The 26,170-nt window shown below is 41.7% G+C and overlaps 1 protein-coding gene across 1 annotated transcript in view; it reads right to left on the bottom strand.

Annotated features, from left to right (window-relative positions):
- LOC124594893 (ATP-binding cassette sub-family C member 4-like) overlaps positions 1-26,170 on the bottom strand; it is a 162,642-nt gene that overhangs the window by 96,333 nt on the left and 40,139 nt on the right. The window contains exons 2-3 of the mRNA XM_047133366.1: positions 25,107-25,217; positions 7,507-7,644 (exon numbers count right to left, since the gene is read on the bottom strand). Of these exons, the coding sequence (XP_046989322.1) occupies positions 7,507-7,644; positions 25,107-25,217 (249 nt within the window). The remainder of the gene's footprint in view (positions 1-7,506; positions 7,645-25,106; positions 25,218-26,170) is intronic.

Genomic DNA, 26,170 nt, shown 5'->3' with positions numbered 1-26,170 from the left:
ATGTTTACACATGCATGGAACTGACAATACCGTAACAAGCAAGGTGATGCAGTAATTAGTGCACTGGACTCCCATTTAGGAGGACAATGGTTCAAACCCACATATGGCCATCCTGATTTAGGTTTTTCATGATTTCTCTAAATTGTTCCAGGTTAATGCCAGGATGGTTCCTTTGGAAGAACATGGCCAATTTCCTTCTCTATCCTTGGATTAATGCAAGCTTCTGCTCCTTCTCTGAAGACTCTGATGTTCCGGAATGTTAAACCCTAGTATTTTTACAGGATTACAGGTTCTGGTGGAAGCAGCTGGAGGCACAGTTAAAAATATGGCACAATGTCTTTATTACTTGACCTCGACTGTAAACTCAAGTGCTTTTCGACTCCATCCCTATCCTGGTACCTGCAGAACCAGTGCCATGGAGAAACAAGTGGTAGATCATTCTGCATGGGTTTTGATCAAGAAAGATTAATGGGCCTGCACTTTTACCCAGTGCCGATGCACCACAGTGGATGCACCACAGTGGCATGTCATGTGCATGTTCCAGTTAGCCAATTCCTGACATCTACAATGCAGATTTGGTTACATTGATCAGTTCAGACCCCTTTCCACATGTGATGGCTATAGGTGCTTATCGACAGTGGTGGACCATTGCACTAGGTGGACAGAGGCCATCCCAATCAAAGACATTTCCACCAAGGCAATGGTACAGGCATTCACTGAAATTTAGATGGTGCAGTTTGGGTGCCCCTTTCTCATTACAACCAACAAGGGACAACAAATTAACCATCACATTTCCAGATTATGTGGGTTCTAGAGCAATTGAACCACAAGCTACCATACAACAAGCAGTGGCATGGTGGAAAGGTGGCACTGCAACTTAAAGCCACATTAATGAGCCAACAGGATTCCTGTTAGGTCTATTTATCACACTGAACACTGACACTCGTTGCTCGTCAGCGTAGTTGGCATACACAGAACCACTACATGTACTAGTAAAATTTCTAGCACCAGTTCCACTAGCTGATGATTGCAGTTATCCAACTTGTGTAACAGCTCTGGAAAAAATCGCAAAACCTCATGCTAATGCAGTAGTGAAACAGTTCTCACCCAGTTTTCATCTACAGGTGTCTCAAAAACTGTTCCCATGTCAAGCTCCTCCCTACAGTCTCAATACACTGGCCCGTCCCCTGTTTTCCGATGTGACACATACACTATTAATATTCGTCTCCAGTGAAAAACAGCCATGGTTTCCATAGAGTGGGTCAAACCCGTTTGGGTGCTTCCAACATCTTTCAACACTTTCCCAACACCTTCACCTGTGCCTGTAACAGTAACTATGACCCCAGTGTCACTGGTCAGTTGCGCTATGCCTGGGGGGGGGGGGGGGGGCAATGACTCAGTCCAAAATTGATAATTGACAGTGTACTGAGTGCAGTGAATCTTTATAAAATTGCATTCTCTGATTCTTGTTTCTTTTGGTTTTCACTGACGATACAAGTGTGCTTTTGTATCAGTTGTACTCATAAAGTCAAATATTGCTGTAAAGTATCTATGTGTGCATTTTTATGTAGAACAGGAGATCCTACAAACTTAACTGTTTCTGAAATCGTATTTATGAATATAATAGAGGGTAACATTCCACGTGGGAAAAATATATCTAAAAACAAAGATGATGAGACTTACCAAACAAAAGCGCTGTCAGGTCGATAGACACACAAACATACACACAAACTTTCGCAACAAACAGTTGCTTCGTCAGGAAAGAGGGAAGGTGAGGGAAAGACGAAAGGGAAATCCTCCCCACTCCACCAAGAGTGTCTTTCCGCCGTCCACCTAACCTTCGTAACCCCTTAGTTCATCCCTATGAAATCCCCAAACCACCTTCCCTACCCTCTGGCTCCTACCCTTGTTACCGCCCCCGGTGTAAAACCTGTCCCATGCACCCTCCCACCACCACCTACTGCAGTCCTGTAACCCGGAAGGCACACACGATCAAAGGCAGAGCCACGTGTGAAAGCACCCACGTGATTTACCAACTGACCTGCCCACACTGTGAAGCCTTCTACGTGGGAATGACCAGCAACAAACTGTCCATTCGTATGAATGGACACAGGCAGACAGTGTTTGTTGGTAATGAGGATCACTCTGTGGCTAAACATGCCTTGGTGCACGGCCAGCACATCTTGGCACAGTGTTACACCGTCCGGGTTATCTGGATACTTCCCACTAACACCAACCTGTCAGAACTCCGGAGATGGGAACTTGCCCTTCAGCATATCCTCTCTTCTCGCTATCCGCCAGGCCTCAATCTCCGCTATTTTCTAATTTCAATTTGCCGCCGCTCATACCTCACCTGTCTTTCAACAACATCTTTGCCTCTGTACTTCCGCCTCGACTGACATCTCTGCCCAAACTCTTTGCCTTTACAAATGTCTGCTTGTGTCTGTGTATGGGCGGATGGATATGTGTGTGTGTGCGTGTGTATACCTGTCCTTTTTTCCCCCTAAGGTAAGTCTTTCCGCTCCCGGGATTGGAATGACTCCTTACCCTCTCCCTTAAAACCCACATCCTTTCGTCTTTCCCTCTCCTTCCCTCTTTCCTGACAAAGCAACCATTTGTTGCGAAAGCTTGAATTTTGTGTGTATGTTTGTGTTTGTTTGTGTGTCTATCGACCTGCCAGCGCTTTTGTTTGGTAAGTCTCATCATCTTTGAAATCGTATTTAGTTTCACGTGGTTTCTAAATATGTACAGTTGATGTATAAAGAAACACAAGTGAAACAAACAGTGAAGATTAATTCAAATGAAAAAGAACTTGATTTCTGTATATGTCTGGACATTTATTTATTGAATTTGGACTACAGATGGAACACATTATTTAAATTGCAAATAATGGAAGGAGTAATGGTACGTACCTATTCACTCTACAGTCAAGGCTAATTGTGACTGCCAGGCATATAATGAGATTGAAAATATTACTGAGCTTTTGGACAATGACACACACACACACACACACACACACACACACACACACACACACACACACCGATCCACATGCACAGCTACATTCTCCCAGTCAACAACATTGTCCTATCACTGCAGCCCAACTTTGTTGAGTTGTGGTGTAGAGTGAAGTGTTTGAGAAGAGCAAGGAAATGCAGAAGTGTGCTGAGAAGGGTGGCTGATAGTTGGGAGGCAGAGACAGGAGAGGAATGTGACAGAAGTGTGGCACCAGTCAACATACCCTGTTGAAGGTGGTTGAAGTTACATGTAGCACAAAGTGAAGTGGTGGGTTGGTTTATGAAGGACGGGAAGAGGCATCAGTGGAAGATTGAAAATTTGGACAGGAAAGTGTAGAATAAAGGTGATAAGTGGGAGCCATGGGAACAGGGGTGGATGTGGCATAGGGGCTAGTGGAGGCTGAGGTCAGGAGTACTGTGGAATCAAAGAAATGTTTTATGAAGAAAAGAGATTATGGAATTTGGGAGGACCCAGATGGCAAAGGTTGTGAAGAACCTACTGAAATCAAACAATCTGCTCTCAGTAACACATTCTGCCACTGGGTGGCCTACGTTTTTCTCGGCCACAATTTGTTGGTAGTCATTAATTAAGGTGGACAGTCAGCTGGTAGCCAAGCTGTAAGTTGATGCTTATGCTAACAAGCTGTCACTGGGACAGTGTCAATGGAATCTTACGTTTTGGCACAGCTGGGGATGGGCAGGGCCAGAATGGTATTTGGCCAGCAGTCAAGAGGCAAGCAAGCAGTCTTCACGGGTAAAGGAGTGGATTTTTTTCTGGAGTAGGGTGCAAGGCAGTTAACGTACATCAGGAAGAGCTGTAATGGTTGATGCACCAAAGGTGGTGGATTCCACAATATGGAAGATAATGGCAACATATAATACTTGAAATTACATATTAAATCACAGAATCATTGTATTGTAAATCTAAGCATATCAGCATAATCACAGCACTGAGATGCATGTATTGTTACTTTAACAACAATTTTATTGTAAAAACTACACAAGCTACATTGGCACTGTACATGAACAATATTACGCAAATGCTTATAAATTACTGACTCTTGAATGTTTTGAATGATCTTTATAATAAAGGTGCTGGATGAATGCTGAGGACACTAGCTAATGTCACTGAATGTCATTATTTGATGTCTATTTCGTTTACTAAATTACATCATGTTTTATTTATTGTTAGTATGCAAATGTTCAGAACATCAATTCCTCCACATTTACACATAGACTGAATGCAGCATGACACTCCTTCAACCTTTCCCTATTTATCTGTGTGTTATATTTATATGAAATTTACATTCTGACAGGGATTTCACTTGGCTCTGGAGCTTTGTTCAGTTTTAATTAATACAGCTGTTTCTCAATGCCAGTGACACTAATATCTATTTCAGTCATATTTGGAGAGCTATGAGAATTAAATACACCTGGATTTTCATTTGTAAAGGACCATTTGAAAACTGAGTTAAAAATTTCTGCTTTTTTTCCACCCTGAGTTTTAATACCTGGCTCATCCATGTGTGTCTGCACCCTAACTTTGGTACCACTAACAGCCTTTAGAAATGATCACAATTTCCTTGGGTTTGTGAGAGATCTCTCAATAATGTACTGTTACAGTAATTGTAGAAGGATTCATGAATTGATCTCTTGACATCCTAACATATTTCATTCAGTATCTATCTATTGCCCAATGATTTGTTTATACCTACTATCCAGTAGCTTTTGTCTTCTTAGTCTGCCTCCATTGCTATGTGGTCAGTGTATCTGGCTATTGTGTAGAGGACCCGGGTTCAACTCCTGGTATTACCAGGGATTCTTCCTTGGTTGAAGGATTGGCACAGGGTGTGTTTAGGTTTGTGAAGTGAATTGAGGAGCTATGTGAAAGAGAAGTAGCAGCTCACAGGTCTAGAAAGCCAACAGCGGCAGGGAGAGTCGTGCTGAGGCAGTGCTCCTCCACAGTACATCCAAAAGATGACTATGACAGATGATGGTACGCCAGTTGGTCAGTTCCAAGTGATCCATCTAGGCCAGAACATGGAATATATCTGTTTCTTTGGAAGTTTCTTTGCAGTGACTGTATATCTTGAATGGTCCCTACCATTACGAACTGTTCTACTTGGTACATATTTACCCAGTGCATGGTCAACTATTCCTTTGCACTTGAATCGCACTTCTTTCACATACTCCAGTTCAGAGCTAAATGTTCGAAATTTCTCACTGAGATATAACACTACTACCTCTTTATCTAGTTTACTGAACAGACATACTTTCTGCTTGTTTTAGTTCACTTTCGTACTTTGGTAATCATTGTTGCTAGAACTGCCTCATGGTCACTGATTGCATCAGATCTACAATATTTCCAAACCGGGGCAAAATTTTGATAGTGCCCCTCAAGCGTTTAAGGTAGGACATCAAAATTGTTTTTAAAAAATCGATCTTTCAAAACTATGTTCATTTTATAGTGCACATCTTTCTGAACTGTTTGATATATTGCCTCATCAAAGTTTGTAAAACATTTTGCTATGTGAAAAATCAAAATGTCATTGTCTAATACTGAAAAAACTGTTAATACAAATAGTTGATAATTAATTGAAATCCTCAGCTGCCGACAGGTGTTGTTGACATACCTTGATGGGGACAGCTGAAAATGTGTGCCCTGACCGGGACTCGAACCCGGGATCCCCTGCTTACATGGCAGATGCAGGAGATCCTGGGTTCGAGTCCCGGTCAGGGCACACATTTTCAGCTGTCCCCCATCAAGGTATGTCAAAAACACCTGTCGGCAGCTGAGATTTTCAGTTAATTATCATTTATTCTAGAGAAGCTTCACTATCATCAATGGTATCTGTTCTTTTGAGAACAGTTACTATCTTCATAAACACAAACAGTATCCAAGACTGGTGTGATTTCTTGACTTCATTACATCTATTTTGCCACTGTCTGCTACATGAAATGAAAGAGGCCTTTCTAATGTTGCAGCAACTGTTAACATGAGCCAAACAAGCGAGACTGTTTTGGCACAAATGGTCATTTATATCTATCTCATTTACATAAATAACACGACAATATAATTCACGAAGTACCAATATCAAATGCCTATTAGGCCTACTAAAAACAGAAAGTTTTGTTAGGAAATAGTTTCACATTTCATTCAAACGCTCCAGATTCTCAAGCACGAGATCGAAAATCAGTTGTAGTACGAAATTTCTAAAAAGATTTGGAATCATCATATTCTTCCATATAATTTGTGTGATGTCCCCATTTCTTGTACAACATGTTTTCCGCGTTATTCCGAGATCTTAAGCAGCTGCTACCGGGGACTGCATTTACTACTAGCCCTTAGTACTGTAGCGATCTGGCAAAAATTTTCTGTCAAAACTTCATTTTATTGACTACACTGAGAAGATAATATGTAATCTTTCTTAAGTGTTATTCCTGTTAGTCGTTTATTTCCACTCTGGAAGATTTTGCTAATAATAACAACAAAGCTGATCATTTGCACACCCAATCAACCACATAAACAAACAGCGATTTGCATTACCCGTTCCAGTTTGTTCTGTTCAGCTATTATAGTCAGATCCCCTTTTGTCTGTGGTTAAGTTTTTTTTTTCAATTTCTTGACGCGACGGGGATTCCCCTGGCGGAGACATCACGCACACTATGCACACATTCAGATATCAACTTATGATTCATTCAGAAATCAACTTAGAATGTGTTCAAAAGCCAACAGGGAAGCGTTTCAAAATAATATGAATAATTGATAGACCAAAGTGCGCTGGTGCTAGGCGCTTTGTGAAACAAGGCTTTTTTCTTCGAGAATATGAATTTGCGCCCACTGAAATTGCCGCTAGTGGCAGATACCCCCCGTTACCCCGTGCCCCCCCAAGATCCGGGCCTGTCATTGATATCAGATACAGCGGACATCCTCAAAGCAAACAGGGACTGCCAAGAGATCTAACTTATTTCAACCACGAGGGGATTCCAAAGTATCTGTTCTACGTGGATTTCAGAGAAGTAATTTAAAATATTTCGCGGAATGTCTTTAGTCATGCCAACCAACAACAAAACTATCACTATCCCAATTGATAGTTGGGTGATTTAAATTACAAATGATGACAGGATGACTGGGGAACTTTTAGGTTTTGTTTAAAGTTGTGTTGCCCAAACAATTACGCATGCAGCTGTAGTTACTATCCTGATAAATTTGAAGTGTGAAAAACAGACCATCTCCATTTACCACTTGCCTATCCTTTTGTTATGTGCTTAAATTTCCCCAGAAATCTTACTGCTATCAATGGTGGATTTTAACCAGCTTTCGGTACCTAGCATTACGTGAGTTCCACTGCTTTCCACGAGTGCTTCATACTCTGGCATTTCATTGCAGATCAAATAAACACAAACCAGTGACTTTAGAAGAAATTCATTACTCAAATATCCTTTATTACTTATATTGGCATTTAATGATACATCTAAGTTCACTCACCTAAGTACAAACATAGCTATGCCTGACAGTATTCCTTGGTATAATAATTGACCAGCAAATGTATGATAAAGTGCTCTCAAAAGACTTGGTTTCCTTTTCTCCTTTCTATTTGCTGCAGCCAGTTCTTTCTGCCAGTTCCTGAAAAACAGATCATATCAACATTATAAACGGTTTTCATTAATTTATATATATATAAATATATATACAGGGTGTTACAAAAAGGTACGGCCAAACTTTCAGGAAATACTCCTCACACACAAATAAAGAAAAGATGTTATGTGGACATGTGACCGAAAATGCTTAATTTCCATGTTCGAGCTCATTTTAGTTTCTTCCACCTACGCTCAATGGAGCACGTTATCATGATTTCATACGGGATAAAATGGTTCAAATGGCTCTGAGCACTATGGGACTTAATATCCGTGGTCATCAGTACCCTAGAACTTAGAACTACTTAAACCTAACTAACCAAAGGACAGCACACAACACCCAGCCATCACGAGGCAGAGAAAATCCCTGACCCCGCCGGGAATCGAACCCGGGAACCCGGGCGTGGGAAGCGATAACGCTACCGCACGACCTCATATGGGATACTCTACCTGTGCTGTTAGAGCATGTGCCTTTACAAGTACGACGCAACATGTGGTTCATGCACGATGGGGCTCCTGCACATTTCAGTCGAAGTGTTCGTACGCTTCTCAACGACAGATTCGGTGACCGATGGATTGGTAGAGTCGGACCAATTGCATGGCCTCCACGCTCTCCTGACCTCTACCCTCTTAACTTTCATTTATGGGGGCATTTGAAAGCTCTTGTCTACGCAACCCCGGTACCAAATGTAGAGACTCTTCGTGCTCGCCGCACGACCGCTACGGTCGCAGGTTCGAATCCTGCCTCGGGCATGGATGTGTGTGATGTCCTTAGGTCAGTTAGGTTTAAGTAGTTCTAAGTTCTAGGGGACTTATGACCTCAGCAGTTGAGTCCCATAGTGCTCAGAGCCATTTTTTTTTTCTTCGTGCTCGTATTGTGGGTGGCTGTGATACATACGCCATTCTCCAGGGCTGCATCAGGGCATCAGAGATTCCATGCGACGGAGGGTGGACGCATGTATCCTCGCTAACGGAAGAAATTTTGAACATTTCCTGTAACAAAGTGTTTGAAGGCACGCTGGCACGTTCTGTTGCTGTGTGTTTCCATTCCATGATTAATGTGATTTGAAGAGAAGTAATAAAATGAGCTCTAACATGGCAAGTAAGCGTTTCCGGACACGTGTCCACATAACATATTTTCTTTCTTTGTGTGTGAGGAATGTTTCCTGAAAGTTTGGCCGTACCTTTTTGTAACACCCTGTATATACATATATATATGTTTATGAAATTTTCTGAGAAATAAACCAAAAAAGAGACTGAGAAAAACAATTTTTGTTTTCTGCCACATACCAGTGTATGAAGTACATACAGAAATATTATTGACAAATAGGAAGAAATGTCAATATGTGCTACGTCAGTAAAAGGCAGGTGCTCAAACTGGTGGAACATGATCCTAGGCCCTTCAACTGTGCCAGTACCTCATTAAAGAGTAACAGACTTTCTGTCCATCAGCTCTAGCAGTATTCCCAGGTCGTGTTTGCAAATAAGGGCCCCGTCATTTACGCCTCATGAATGAGATATACAGTTTGCAATAATGGAGAACATTTTTGCCCAGCAACAAATTTATAATGACCTCGAGCAGTTCACTTTAGTGGTCAGTAGCCTCGATCAACGAGTCACTTCCACTGATGGTTGCACTATTCCCGTGTAAATGACTGTTTGACTACCACACTACTCACAGGATGGAAAACTTAAGTTCTTCTACGCTGGACGACGCAGGGGCCAGTGAGAGTCCTACCACTTAACTTGGATCTGAACTACACAGCATTTAAAATGACTGTGCGACACAACAGGATGAAACTGCCGTGTTACCGGCACCTAAGGAGAATAGTGTACTGGGAAATACTGTGATGGTAACAGAATGTGAAATACGAGCAGCCTGCAAAACATTACAGTGGCTTAGACATCGCCCAGTGCAACCGTCTTTTCGCAGACAGCAGCATCCTCAGAAGCCCAGCAGACCGTGAAGCCGTGGGGTGTGTCCACATACATAACACTGCATCACATTCACACCACCCCCTTTCCACCGTTTTCATCAGGTATCTGTTGGATTACACTGGAATGACTACATGAGACCAACGTCGCCACTGAGAGGGTTAGTCCCACAAGGACTTAACGACCAACTTCAAAGGGCATCGTGAAAACACCAGAGGAACCGAGACTTCACACAGCTGCCCTGTTGTCTGCTGCTGCTGATGCTCCTTTCAACCTCAACTCCCTGGGACCAGCTGTGTCAACTACTTCAGTTATATGCCTACCACACCCAGCTGCCCACACATGAGCTGACTGCATAGTCAAGTCCAGATTCCCCCTTGTCCCTGGTGCTTTGCACTTTGATATGGGGTGGGGGGGGGGCTGTATGGGAGTGATATAATCAACAAATCAATGTGACAAATGAAATGCAGTGTCTCTTCAGCTTCTCATGTTCTTTGTTGTTTCCTGTTCTCTCTACTTCTTTAACGTCTGTTTTGTTGTTATGGTGGTCTTCAGTCCTGAGACTGGTCTTCAGTTCTGAGACTGGTTTGATGCAGCTCTCCATGCTACTCTATCCTGTGCAAGCTTCTTCATCTCCCAGTACCTACTGCAACCTACATCCTTCTGAATCTGCTTAGTGTATTCATCTCTTGGTCTCCCTGTACGATTTTTACCCTCCACTCTGCCCTCCAATACTAAATTGGTGATCCCTTGATGCCTCAGAACATGTCCTACCAACCGATCCCTTCTTCTAGTCAAGTTGTGCCACAAACTCCTCTTCTCCCCAATCCTATTCAGTACCTCCTCATTAGTTATGTGATCTACCCATCTAATCTTCAGCATTCTGCTGTAGCACCACATTTTGGAAGCTTTTATTCTCTTCTTGTCCAAACTATTTATCGTCCATGTTTCACTTCCATACATGGCTACACTCCATACAAATACTTTCAGACACGACTTCCTGACACTTAAATCTATACTTGATGTTAACAAATGTCTCTTCTTCAGAAACGCTTTCCTTGCCGTTGGAAGTCTAGATGTTATATCCTCTCTACTTCGACCATCATCTGTTGTTTTGCTCCCGAAACAGCATAACTCACCTACTATCTTAAGTGTCTCATTTCCTAATCTAATTCCTTTAGCATCACCTGATTTAAGTCGACTAAATTGCATTATCCTCGTTTTGCTTTTGTTGATGTTCATCTTATATCGTGTCCGCCCCCGGTAGCTGAGTGGTCAGCGCGACAGAAGGTCAATCCTTAGGGTCCGGCTTCGATTCCCGGTTCGGTCGAAGATTTTCTCCGCTCATGGACTGGGTGTTGTGTTGTCCTAATCACCATCATTTCATCCCCATCGACGCGCAAGTCGTCGAAGCGGCGTCAAATCGAAACACTTGCACCCGGCGAACGGTCTACCCGACCGGGGCCCCTAGTCACACGACATTTTATGTATCTTATAACCTCCTTTAACGTCTACACATATCTGTTTTGTGGCTGTGCGTAATAAATTGTAATCAACATACCGATAGTCCACGTATTTTTTATGTAGACACTAGTGTCTCTACAAAGTCATTTAATAAATTCTATGAGGCTGTGATCCCACAACAGACAGAACTTTGTGAAATACAATGATCAGAAATCGTAGTGGTTTAACATCGATTTTGGGATTTTGAAAATTCGATATCATAGCATGTCACCCCTATCAGCAGGATGAAATGAGATGCTGCACACTATTACATAGGGATGTTTAATTCGATTGTTCATGGGAGTGGAATTCCGAAATAAAAGGAAAATAACGGAAGCCAGCACCAACTTCACTGAAATGGCAAGTGTTATTTCCTTAAAGGAGGTGAAATTTTAACAGATGAAATGTGAAAAGTCTACCACGAAATGACATAGTCGCTGAACAGCTGAGCAGTTTTGATTCAAGAGCAAAGAAAATGCGAAAGAGCAATTCGAAGACAAAAGTAACACTTAAGGACACCACACACCATCGACTGATCGCAGCAACCCATCACATGGCCTACTGACGGATTCATAGATCGCACATGTTCTAGTGTGAGCAAATTGCACTAATCAGTGTCTCATCGCTGATCGCACGGATATCCCAGGAAATCTGATGGATCACAGCTGCAGTTCATGCTGCCTGGCTGGTTAACAGCGATGTGTGACAATATGCACAGGACACCAAATAATAAGAAGTGCAAGGCCCATATTACGATACAGGAACACAGAATGACAGTAGCGCTCGTAGTGGCCTGGCAGTGAACTTCAAATACGGGGTAAATTTGACGCAAAAATCCATATTCTTGACCTGAGAAATAGGACTACTGGATGTAATGTTTTTCATTTATACTTTATCGGTGGGCCTCATAGTGCATTACTTGTAAATGTGTCTGTGGCCTCACAAAGTACTTTACTGAGATGACAAAAGTCAACGGGATAGCAATATGCACATATACAGATGGCGGTAATATTGTGTGCACAAGCTATAAAACGGCAGTGCACTGGGGAGCTGTCATTTGTACTTAAGTGATTTGTGTGAAAAGGTATTTGGGGTGATTACGGTCGCACGACAGGAATTAGCAGACTTTGAATGCGGACGCACGGAACATTCCGTTTCGGAAGTCATTAGGAATTCGGTATTCCGAGATCCACAATGTCAAGAGTTTGCCGAGAATACCAACTTCTGACCACAGCCAACCCAGTGGCCGACGGTCTTCCCTTAACGACTGAGAGCATTGCGTTTATGTAGAGTTGTCAGTGCTGACAAGCAACACTGCTTGAAGTGACCACAGAAATCAATGTCGGATGTATGATGAACATATGTTTGAGGACAGTGCGGGGAAATTTGGCGTTAATGGGCTACGGCAGCAGATGACTGATACGATTGCCTTTCCTAATAGCGTGACATCAGCTGCAGTGCCTTTCCTGGGCAAATGACCTTATCAGATGGACCCTTGACGAATGGAAAACCGTGGACTGGATAGACGAGTCTCGATTTCAGTTGGTAAGAGCTGATGGTAGGGTTTGGGTGTGGTACAGACCAGCTGAAGGCATGCAGCCATGTTGTCAACAGAGCTCTGTGCATGCTGGTGGTGGCTCCATAATATTGTCGGCTGTGTTTCTATGGAACAGTCGGCGTCCTCCGGGCCAACTGAACCGATCATAAATTGGAAATGATTATGTTCGGCTACATGGAGACCATTTGCAGCCATTCGTGGACTTTATCTTCCCAAAGAATGATGGAATTTTTCTATGGATGACAATGCGCCACGCCACCAGGGCACAACTGTTCACGATTGGTTTGAAGAACATTCTGGGCAGTTCGAGCGAATGATTTGGCCACCCAGACTCCCCGACACGAATCCCATCGAACATTTATGGGACATAATCGAGAGCTCAGTTCTGCACAATACCCCGTACTGGCAACGCTTTCGCAGTTACGAACAGCTATAGGGGTAGCGTGGCTCAATACTGCTGCTGCAGACTTTCAATACTTGTTTAGTCCTTATCACGTCGAGGCGCTGCAAAAGGAAGTCCGGCATGACATCAGGAAGTATCCCATGACTTTTGTCACCTCAGTGTGTACTGGTATTCGAGAAATCTCAATCAAAAACTAATATTAACTAGTCGTAGCTGGGGTTGACAGTCATGTACAATTTTGTAAGTGGCATTGTGGCCACCTTCTGGCTTGTGAAACTCAGTATTGCATTTTCGACTGCGTGGCTTGCATCAAGTGGAAATAATTGGGCTTTAGCACCTGTCAGAACCAAAAAATCATCTAACGTTACATGACACAGAAGCCGGTTCCTTCGCGTTCTGTTCCTCATTACGATCTTCTTGTATGTATTGCATTATTTGTATTGCATTGTAAATATCTTGCACGTATTCCGCTTACCCCTTGCTTGCATCCATAGTGCAGTGTTGGGAGGATAAACGACTCCATTTTTTTCCACATAAAACGCTAGTTTGGTTTGTTGTATGATGTTTTGGGACCTTGTGTTTATTTGTACTGCTTATGAATCAGTTTGGATTTTCGAAAACTTATGATAAAAAATAGAATGAGAAATCATTTTAAAAAGATACGAGTACTGTTCTCAAACTAAGGTAGTTAAAACATAATTTCCTATTGTCAAAACAATAAAATCACGAGACTTAATATAAACAACAGATGCTACCGTCTGTCTCCGTAGCAGTGTCACTTTGCTCCCTATGACTATGACGTCATGTTTTCAACTGCTGCTAGCCGCAACGTTCAAATAGCTGCATTATAGCTGCTTGGTGAACGTGTGTTCAGTATTAAATGATAAAACATTTAGCGATGAAGATACTCCTGACCCTCCGGTGTCACGTACAATTCGGACTTCTTGAAGACTTAGGAAAAACGAAACACACATACGGAATTATGACAGTTCCTCGCCCCATAAACCTGCACATCGCATCACGTTGGTTACCCACTGACGCGTTGACTAGTGCCGGCATAGCGGCAGGTCACAGTTACGGTGCGATTTAATACACGTTTACTGCATTAAATCTACCGTACCAACGCGTTCCAGTGACTCCAAAATAAGTTACCTGGGAAGTGCCGGACGTCTAACCTGCCGTAATTAAGACCTGGACGTAGGCTCTTTTCTAATTGAATCGCAAATTGTTGAAACCAAATAAGTCAAAATTTTCAGTTTTCGTTTTTTCACTGCGTAGTACATTTAAGAGTATAGTTTATCGTTTGGGGCTGAAATGAAACGCGTCTTGCTCCTGAAAATGGTAGAACAGGATGTGCATTTTACGCTGTTTGTTGTTGAAGCCAAACAAGTTACTGACTTATTTCGCTTCAACAGATGCTGCTCGTTCCCGCACAGAATCTGTTTTGCTCCGATACTACACACTGTTGATAAAATTATCAACTTCCTTTGTTGTAGCACTAACAGTCACTGTTAATGATCACTGAGCGGCAGTTGGTTGTATTACTATGGCTCCAAAAAGGAAGAATAGTAGTGCAGATTGTGTTAGAAACAAGGTCAAGACAGCTCGTACCAGAGGACTGCCCTATCGAAACAGAGGAGGTTATGTTCCACGCAAAGCAGCTAGAAAATCTTGCTGGTAAATATGTCTTTCTTGGAGCAGTCGTAGGAAACTGTACAGATATAAATAAAATCAATATTACGAGAGTTGTTTTTTAAGTAAGGGCCGTTCGCGCGTGTAGTCCCGTAGTTTGCGCGGACGCCGCAACAAGCCACCGCGCCACTTGCCGGCATCCTTCCCGTTCACACTGACGCAAGTTGCATCTCTGTAGCTGACGTGTACGCATCGCTGTGCTACTTTATAATGTTTACGATTATTGAATCGCCCGCCGCGTGTGAGATACGGTCAGTGATACGTTTTTTGACCGCGAGAAGCCTATCAGCTGCAGAAATTCATCGTCAGTTAACAGACGTTTATGGCTTGAATGCCATGAGTGAAGGTAAAGTGCGTCTATGGGTTAGAGAGTTTAAAAATGGCCGTCAAAACGTCCATGACGAAGAACGCTCAGGCCAGCCCTCTGTGATCACTGATGATTTGGTGGCTGCAGTCGAAACAAAGTTTCGTGAGGACAGAAGATTCACAATTTCCACAAGTTTCAAGATCGGTTTTGTACAAAATTGTGTCTGAAAACCTAAACTTTAAGAAACTGTGTTCTCGGTGGGTACCCAGACTCCTCACGGAGGACCACAAAGGGAAGAGATTTGCCACTTCATTGGACTTTTTGATTTCTTACGAGGAAGAAGGGGATGATATGTTGAGTCAAATTGTCACTGGAGATGAAACATGGGTATCCCATATCACTCCCAAAAGCAAGCGACAATCAATGGAATGGCGACACACAATCTCACCCGTCAAGGTCAAAGCCAAACAGACGCTGCCAAAGTGCAAGATTATGGCAACTGTGTTCTGGGACAGGCGCGGTGTTTTGCTAGTGGACTTTATGTCACGAGGAACGACAATCAACTCAGATGCCTACTGTGCAATCCTAAAGAAGCTCCGCAGAGCAATTCAAAACAAAACGCGCGGCATGCTGACAAAAGGAGTTTTGCTCCTGCACGATAACGCTAGGCCTCACACCTCTCAAAAGACTCGGGATTTGATTGATTCTTTTGGCTGGGAAGTTTTGGACCATGCACCATACAGCACCGACCTTGCTACCTTTTCCGGTACCTGAAACACCATTTCGGCGGGCAGCGCGTCAATGACGACGATGAAGTGAAAGCGGCCGTGAACTCTTGGCTGTCGGAGCAGGCGGCCGAATTCTTTGAAGAGGGAATTAAAAACTTAGTTGTACGGTATGGCAAGTGCTTAAATAAGCAAGGCAACTATGTAGAAAAATAGGTAAAATTGTGTAGAATCAGAAAATAAAAGTTTTTTTACAAAAGTATTTGTATCTTTTTTTAAAAATAAAAACGGCCCTTAGTTAAAAAACAACCCTCGTACCAGCAATGCCAATCTTAGGCTTAAATTATTTATTTCTTCCAGCTGCAGAATGAAATGTTATGACTCCATAGCCATAGTTTTTCGTTACATGCAAAACTTTCCGCTTCCACATATCCCGATCCAACAGGTATTCTAACTGTGCCAACAGTGGCAGTACTGTTTCAGCATACATGATTTGAAAACTGAACGCTCCACTGTGTGCTTGTAGCATGAAGGCTTAGGAAAGAAAGGTGCAAACGAAGTAGCATCTTCCGTTTCTGATTACATAAAAAGCAATCTCAGTAAAAATGTGACTGATCTTCTTTTGTTTCCTCATGGCTGTGTCAGTCAGAACAAAAGCCACACATTTATACACATATGTATGGGCATGGTTCAAGCAGGAAGCAGGAATACTCAAGAGCATAATACACAAATTTCCAGAGGGAGGCCACTCATTCCTCCTGTGTGATCGCGACTTTGGACAATGTATGAGGAAAATAAAAATTCGTGACCGCATTTACACCCCTTATGAAACTTGGAACTGATAATAAGCAGTAAAAGGAATGTGACAGTAAAATTAGTTAATGGAGAGGAAATGCTATATTTCGACAAATGGTGGCCAAAATATTTTAGAAAAAGCGATGTTTCCCGTGAGACACTGACAGAATACCGCAATAAAAAATCTTCTTCGCTCCATGTAGCTTAAAAGAAATACGCTACTGGCCATTAAAATTGCTACATCAAGAAGAAATGCAAATAATAAATGGGTATTCATTGGGCAAGTATATTATACTAGAACTGACAGGTGGCAGAAGGAACAAGACTTTTGGTCAGGTGAATACAGGGTTATAAATACAAAATCAAATAGAGGTAATTCAGGAGTAGGTTCAATAATGAATTTAAAAAATAGGAGTGCGCGTAAGCTACTACAAACAGCATAGTGAACGCATTATTGTGGCCAGGATAGACACGAAGCCCACGCCTACCACAGTAGTACAAGTTTACATGCCAACTAGCTCTGCAGATGACGAAGAAATTGATGAAATGTATGATGAGATAAAACAAATTATTCAGGTAGTGAAGGGAGACAAAACTTTAATAGTCATGGGTGATTGGAATTCAAAAGTAGGAAAAGGGAGAGAAGGAAACATAGTAGGTGAATATGGATTGGGGGTAAGAAATGAAAGAGGAAGCCGTCTGGTAGAATTTTGCACAAAGCATACCTTAATCATAGCTGACACTTCGTTCAAGAATCATAAAAGAAGGTTGTATACATGGAAGAATCCCGGAGATACTAGAAGGTATCCGACAGATTATATAATGGTAAGACAGACATTTAGGAACCAGGTTTTAAATTGTAAGACATTTCCAGGGGCAGATGTGGACTCTGACCACAATCTATTGGTTATGAACTGTAGATTAAAACTGAAGAAACTGCATAAAAAGCGGGAATTTAACGAGATGGGACCTGGATAAACTGACTAAACCAGAGGTTGTACAGAGTTTCAGGCAGAGCCTAAGGGAACAATTGACAGGAATGGGTGAAAGAAATACAGTAGAAGAAAAATGGGTAACTCTGACGGATGAAGTCGTGAACGCAGCAGAAGATCAAGTAGGTAAAAAGACGAGGGCTAGTAGAAATCCTTGGGTAACAGAAGAAATATTGAATTTAATTGATGAAAGGAGAAAATATAAAAATGCAGTAAATGAAGCAGGCAAAAAGGAATACAAACGTCTCAAAAATGAGATCGACAGGAAGTGGAAAATGGCTAAGCAGGGATGGCCAGAGGACAAATGTAAGGATTTAGAGGCTTATCTCACTAAGGGTAAGATATATACTGCCTACAGGAAAACTAAAGAGACCTTTGGAGAAAAGAGAGCCACTTGTATGAATATTAAGAGCTCAGAAGGAAACCCAGTTCTAAGCAAAGAAGGAAAGCAGAAAGGTGGAAGGAGTATATAGAGGATCTATACAAGGGCGATGTACTTGAAAACAATATTATGGAAATGGAAGACGATGTATATGAAGATGAAATGGGAGATATGATACTGCGTGAAGATTTTTACAGAGCACTGAAAGACCTGAGTCGAAACAAGGCGCCGGGAATAGACAACATTCCACTGGAACTACTGCCGGCCTTGGGAGAGCCAGTCCTGACAAAACTCTACCATCTGGTGAGCAAGATGTATGAGACAGGCAAAACACCCTCAGACTTCAAGAAGAATATAATAATTCCAATCCCAAAGAAAGCAGGAGCTGACAGATGTGAAAATTACCGAGCTATCAGTTTAATAAGTAACAGCTGAAAAATACTAATGCGAATTCCGTGGAAATGTTGGAACACGTGAGGCAATACTGATCCTACGACTTATCTTAGAAAATAGATTAAGGAAAGGCAAACCAACATTTCTAGCATTTGTAGACTTGGAGAAAGCTTTTGATAATGTTGACTGGAACACTCTCTTTCAAATTCTAAAGATGGCAGGGGTAAAATACAGGGAGCGAAAGGCTATTTACAATTTGTACAGAAACCAGATGGCAGTTATAAGAGTCGAGGGGCATGAATGGGAAGCAATGGTTGGGAAGGGAGTGAGACAGGATTGTAGCCTGTCCCCGATGTTATTCAATCTGTATACTGAGCAAGCAGTAAAGGAAACAAAAGAAAAATTCGGAGTAGGTATTAAAATCCATGGAGAAGAAATAAAAACTTTGAGGCTCGCCGATGACATTGTAATTCTGTCAGAGACAGCAAAGGACTTGGTGGAGCAGCTGAACGGAATGGATAGTGTCTTGAAAGGAGGATATAAGATGAACATCAACAAAAGCAAAACGAGGATAATGGAATGTAGCCGAATAAAGTCGGGTGATGCTGAGGGAATTAGATTATGAAATGAGACACTTAAAGTAGTAAAGGAGTTTTGCTATTTGGGGAGCAAAATAACCGATGACATGGAAGTGAAACATGGACGATAAATAGTTTGGACAAGAAGAGAATAGAAGCTTTCGAAATGTGGTGCTACAGAAGAATGCTGAAGATTAGATGGGTAGATCACACAACTAATGAGGAGGTATTGAATCGAATTGGGGAGAAGAGGAGTTTGTGGCACAACTTGACAAGAAGAAGGGACCGGTTGGTAGGACATGTTCTGAGGCATCAAGCTACCACAAATTTAGCGTTGGAGGGCAGCTTGGAGGGTAAGAATCGTGGAGGGAGACCAAGAGATGAATACACTAAGCAGATTCAGAAGGATGTAGGTTGCAGTAAGTACTGGGAGATGAAGAAACTTGCACAGGATAGGGTAGCATGGAGAGCTGCATCAAACCAGTCTCAGGACTGAAGACCACAACAACAACAGAGAACTAACATGTGATTACATTTTCACGCAATGTGGGTGCATAGATCCTGAGAAATCAGTACCCAGAACAACCACCTCTGGCCATAATAACGGCCTTAATACGCCGGGCATTGAGTCAAACAGAGCTTGGATGGCGTGTACAGGTACAGCTGCCCATGCAGCTTCAACACAATACCACAGTTCATCGAGAGTAGTGACTGGTGTATTGTGACGAGCCAGTTGCTCGGCCACCATTGACCAGACGTTTTCAATTGGTGAGAGATTTGGAGAATGTGCTGGCCAGGACAGCAGTCGAACATTTTCTGTATCCAGAAATGCCCGTACAGGACCTGCAACATGCGGTCGTGCATTATCTTGCTGAAATGTAGGTTTTCGCAGGGATCGAATGACGGGTAGAGCCACAGGTCGTAACAAATGGCTCTGAGCACTATGGGACTCAACTGCTGAGGTCATTAGTCCCCTAGAACTTAGAACTAGTTAAACCTAACTAACCTAAGGACATCACAAACATCCATGCCCGAGGCAGGATTCGAACGTGCGACCGTAGCAGTCTTGCGGTTCCAGACTGCAGCGCCTTTAACCGCACGGCCACTTCGGCCGGCGGGTCGTAACACATCTGTAATATAACATCCACTGTTCAAAGTGCCGTCAGTGCGAACAAGAGGTGACCTAGACGTGTAACCATTGGCACCCCATACCATCACGCCGGGTGATACGCCAGTCTGGCGATGACGAATACATGCTTCCAATGTGCGTTCACCGCGATGTCGCCAAACATGGATGCGACCATCATGATGCTATAAACAGGACCTGGATTCATCCGAAAAAATGACGTTTTGCCATTCATGCACACAGGTTCATCGTTGAGTGCACCATCGCAGGCGCTCCTGTCTGTGATGTAGCGTCAAGGGTAACCGCAGCCATGGTCTCCGAGCTGATAGTCCATGCTGCCGCAAACGTCATCGAACCGTTCGTGCAGATGGTTGTCGTCTTGCAAAAGTCACTATCTGTTGACTCAGGGATCGAGACGTGGCTGCATGATCCGTTACAGCCACGCGGATAATATGCCTGTCATCTCGACTGCTAGTGATACGAGGCCGTTGGGATCCAGCACTGCGTTCCGTATTACCCTCCTGAACCCACTGATTCTATATTCTACTAACAGCCATTGGATCTCGACCAACACGAGCAGCAATGTTGCGATACGATAAACCGCAATTGTAATAGGCTACAATCCGACCTTGATCAAAGTCGGAAACGTGATGGTATCCATTTCACCTCCTTACACGAGGCGTCACAACAGCGTTTCACCAGGCAACGCTGGTCAACTGCTGTTTGTGTATGAGAAATCGGTTGAAAATTTTCCTCATGTCAGCACGTTGTAGGTGTCGCCACCGGCGCCAACCTTGTGTGAATGCTCTGAAAAGCTGATAATTTGCATATCACAGCATCTTCTTCCTGTGGGTTAAATCTTGCGTCTGTAGCACATCATCTTCGTGGTGTAGCAACTTCAATGGGCAGTAATGTACAATATCTTGAGACAGGAGAGGTGTTTGGCCTTCGGTATATCAATGGATGAGTAAGACATACCTTTCACTTAAGAAAATTACATGAGCCCATCATTCCAGGATTAATGGGCAGCATTCCAATGGCCTACCCAACATACCAAGTACCTATTTCCAGAATGAAGATGGAAGATGTGAAGAAAGTCATTGAATATGCACCTGCTGCAAAGAGATCATTCTATGAAGTGCTTTCTTGGCCAGTGATTGACTAAAATTATAGCTAATGCACAGTTACTCATCATCTTCATCTTTTCTTCAGGTATTAGGCAGGAATTGCCTGTTACGGTACCCATCTCTGTCGGGGTCTTCCTCTGTCTCTTCTCCCATGGCACTTATCATTTCTTGCCTTTAAGGGAAGTCACTCACTCTCCATTCTTTGTAGATGTTCATTCCATTTTCTTCTGTAATCTTGAATTTTATCACTGAGGCTAAAGATTTGCAGTTATTCTCTAATATCTTGATTTCTTAGCCTGTCTTCTCTTGTGCAACCTTTAACACCCGAATCCGGCTTTCTTGCTTCTTGGTAATCACCCAGGTCTCACTTCCATAGAGCAATGTGGGAACTGCAGTAGTTTTGTAAAATTTAATTTGAGTGTCTTTCCTTGTTTTGCTTTTTAGGTTTCTGTTAATTGTTTCACATACCTGACTGAATTGACTAATCTTAATTTCATAGCCATATGTCATTTCACATCCTAGGTAACTGAAATGGTTTACATGCTCTAAAATCTTCTGATCTATCACTATTTTGGTTCTGATTGGTTCTTTCCCTATGAAGGCCATTGTCTTAGTTTTTTGTTTTGAAATTTCCATGTTAAATTTTGCACTTATTTCTTTTAGCAAGTAGATTCCTTTCGGAAGGTCATCTTCCTCATCGGCTAGGATCACTGCATCATCGGCATATAGTAAATTATTTAAAAGAATGTTCCTGTCTAGGTGGATGCCTTTCTGAAATTCTGATTTCCATATACGTATGATTCCATTAATGTAGATGTTGAACAAAGTTGGAGAGATGCAGGAGGCTTGTCGTACCCCTTTGTTAGTTGGTATCACATTAGTTGTTTTACCACTGAGATCTAGAGTGATATTTGTGTCTTGATATAAACTTTTTATCGCATTTACTAGATGTTTTGGATATCCACGATTCGTCATTATTTCTAAAGTTTCTGTCTATTGACGTTGTCAAAAGCTTTTTTAAAGTCAATAAAAGCAATGTGTGTTTCTTTATTATGCTCTCTCCATTTTTCTATTATTTGCTGTAGAAAAAAAACTGCATCTATTGTGAACCATCCTTTCCTAAACCCATTTGTTCCTCATGCCGTTCTGCTTCAGCTATGTTTTTAAGTCTTGTATTTAAAATCTTAGCATACATCTTGTATCCTGAGTCCAGTAAACTTATTCCTCTGTAATTACTGCATAGGCTTTTATCTCCCTTTTTAAAAAAATTGATATCGCTCTAGCTGTTTTCCAGTCTTTGGGAATACTCTTCTTCTTCCAACATTCGTTGAAGAGATGTAGCTGTTGTTGTGTTCCTCCATATTTTAATAATTAAGCATTGAAGCCGTCTTTTCCTGTTGCTTTTTTTGTTCTTAAGTGATGTTAGTGCAGATGTTAATTCATCAGACTGTATTTCATCTAATCCTTTCTCGTCTAGTTGTTCAATTTCAGTTTCTTGTGCTGTATGATCATACAACAATTTGCTGTAATGATTTATCCACTGTTCTTCTTCAATACTATTTATTGGTATCTTCTCTCTTTCTGTTGTGTTTAAGGTTTTTAAAACCTTATATGCCATTTGTTGTCTTCCTTGGATATCATGTTCGGTATCTGAGATAAACCTATCCCAGTGTTTCTGATGTGCTTTCCTTACTACGCATTTAGCATCTTTTCTCCTTATAGTATTGTTTGTTCTCAACAGAGTGGTTGCTTAAGTATTTTATATATGCATCCTGTTTTTCTTTGACAGCTTTCATTATATCCTCATTCCAAATTTTTAGGCCTTTTCTTTCCTGTATTCTTTTCTTTTTACCGAGAGCTTCTCCAGCTACTCTGGATGCAGTATTCTACAGAGTTTGTCATTTTTCTTCTATATAGTCTTTAGTTTGTAAGTCTGCTAGTTCTTCATTTAATCTCCTTTGGGTACAGGTGTCTGATACCGTCCTCTTCAAGCAAGTATATCTTACAAACTGTTTGATCTTGTTGGTTTGTTATTTGTTTGGTTATTTTCTTCCATTTTGTAAAAAAGATCTATTCTGGAGATTAGTCAGAAATGATCTGATCGTATATCTTGTCCTCCTTGAACTCTTGCATCCATTACTTGGCCCGCTAGCTTATCATTTACTAAGATGTACTCAATTATTGATCTAAGACCTCTGCTGGCCCAAGTATACTTGTGTATATACTTTTTCTTAAAAAGTGAATTTGTGATTTTTAAGTTGTTGTAAGTGGCAAAATCTCTCAGTAGTTTTCCATTTTCATTTCTCCAAACGGACCTATAACATTTGTTACTGGGACATTTCCTATTCTGGAATTAAAATCACCCATCATAATAATCTGATCAGTAGCACTGTATTTACTCAGAGTCTTCTGTAGTTCTTCATAGAAGCTTTCAGACTCATCTTTTTTCCTTTCTTCAGGTGCTTATACACTTATAAAGGTGGCGTTACCCTTTATCATTTTCAGCCTGAGTGTAAGTATTCTTTCGCTTATGTATGTATGATCTTGACTGTCTTTTTCCCATTTTTTATACAAGAGTAGTGCTACACCTTTGCTTGCTCTTTTATGTTGTTCAACACCACTATAGAACATAATGTAATCGTCTACATATATATTTCCTCTTAATTTCTTTTTAGTTTCTGTGAGTGCTACAGCATCAATATTCATGTCGCTTGGTATATTTACTAGTTCTACCTCCTTTTGGGAAATTCCTCTCACATTCCAGGTTGCTACTTTAATGTGTCCATTTATCCATTTTCGTTTGTCCTTTTTCATAGCCTTGTCATTTATCTTTGAGACCGTCCTGTTTCCGAGGCTCATTTGGCTACTGGAAGTAGTCTGTGTTTTCTGAGAGTTGGTTACCAGCTATCTGCTCCACCCCCTTCTAGGAGGACCAGGATTTTCTTTCGGGGTTGTCTCCCTTAGCCGATATGTTCCGGTTATTTAAACACGCCGGAAATAAGTTCACCTTTCATCCTCTCCCATTGCCTTTGTAGCCTGTATCCACTGTGTGTCATACACTGTCTAGGGGTCTCACGACTCATGCCTTCAAGGACGTGGGAGTAGGGTTTTTGGCAGAGCTGCAATGAAATCCTTGAGACCTGATTGATTTCTCAAATTTCGGTGGACGTTTCCCAGAGTTTTGTTGATGCAAACAGGTATCGGCAGCCTGAGCAGACTCCAGGGTCCTTTGTCAAACTTTGGTTGTTGGAGAATACAGAAGAGAAATGAAAGACACCCTCAGGCCTCGAAACCTAATACCATTGGGGTCGAAAGAGTAAGAGTTGGCCAAGGGAGGGCGATAGGAAAGAAAACAGAAGAAGCCTGACAGAAGTAAGTGGAAGTAATGTCAGACTCATTATTGCTGTTAAAATAATTCATTTTGTTCCATTTCGTCAGAGTATGCTCTTGTATTATGAAGTGTTCATACAATTAAATCCTAAAAAAGCAAAAAAAAAAAAAAAAAAAAAAAATGTTCGTAAAGTGTTGAAACCAAAAGGTCGAAAAACTTTGAAATCATTAAATATCGAAATGATGTACTCCAAGTTTACTATTTCTCTCCCTATAAAAGCAGAACGAAGTCACTTTCACTTTTGAAAAATTCCACTAATGTAGCAATAATACATATGGCAGTATTTATCTTTTTTCTCCTGAAAACGATAAAAAATTTACTCATTTGGTTTCAACAATTGACGATTCAGTTACAAATTACGCTACTGATAGATTGTTCCACAAATTAAGTAGCCAGCGATCGAAAGCAAGCAACAGCGTTAGGAGAGCGATTTCGACCACACAGAGAAATAGATGAAGTTTTTGATGTATTCATACACAACAAATAAAACTTCATTTCTTCTGACTGGATTGGTCGATATGAAAGAATAAATTCTGGTACTCACGCCTCAAGTTTCAATCCGAGGTCTTCTGACAGGTCTCCTTCAAGTGTGTCAAACAGGTCATCTACCTCCAGGTCCTTTTTAGCGCCGAGAATAAAGAGGTCCTTCATCCACCTGAAACAAAACGAAACACTGAAAGAAGGAAGAAAATATTTCATGCATAGACTACAGATATTAAAATTTCCCGAGCTCTTAAACTGCGGTTGCTTGGATTTAGTTTGTAAACACAAATCGTCCCTTCTGCACATGTAATTTTTAGGATGGTTTGAGGGGGATGGGGGCGTGGCTACAGTCTCAAGTGATATTTCGTTGCGAGGAACACCGGTGGCGGATTGTCACGGAACTTGTTTTCGAAAATGGAGCGCAGTTACTGCCACCACTGTCTCACGGCTATAACTGGTGCACTCCTTTTTCAGTTGTTGTTGTTGTTGTTGTGGTCTTCAGTCCTGAGACTGGTTTGACGCAGCTCTCCATGCTACTCTATCCTGTGCAAGCTTCTTCATCTCCCAGTACCTACTGCAGCCTACATCCTTCTGAATCTGCTTAGTGTATTCCTCTCTTGGTCTCCCTCTACGACTCTTACCCTCCACGCTGCCCTCCAATACTAAATTGGTGATCCCTTGATGCCTCAGAACATGTCCTACCAACCGGTCCCTTCTTTTTGTCAAGTTGTGCCACAAACTCCTCTTCTCCCCAATTCTACTGAATACCTCCTCATCAGTTATGTGATCTACCCATCTAATCTTCAGCATTCCTCTGGAGCACCACATTTCGAAAGCGTCCATTCTTTTCTTGTCCAAACTATTTATCGTCCATGTTTCACTTCTATACATGGCTACAGTCCATACAAATACTATCAGAAGCGACTTCCTGACACTTAAATATATACTCGATGTTAACAAATTTCTCTTCTTCAGAAACGCTTTCCTTGCCATTGCCAGTCCACATTTTATATCCTGTCTACTTCGACCATCATTAGTTATTGTGCTCCCCAAATAGCAAAACTCATTTACTAATTTAGGCTGTTAAATTACATAATCTAATTCCTGCAGCACCACACGATTTAA

The sequence above is a fragment of the Schistocerca americana genome, chromosome 2 (assembly GCF_021461395.2).
Source record: "Schistocerca americana isolate TAMUIC-IGC-003095 chromosome 2, iqSchAmer2.1, whole genome shotgun sequence".
In the NCBI taxonomy this organism is placed as follows: domain Eukaryota; kingdom Metazoa; phylum Arthropoda; class Insecta; order Orthoptera; family Acrididae; genus Schistocerca; species Schistocerca americana.
Note: the sequence above shows the minus strand (reverse complement) of the source record. Positions and strands in the feature narration are given on the sequence as shown.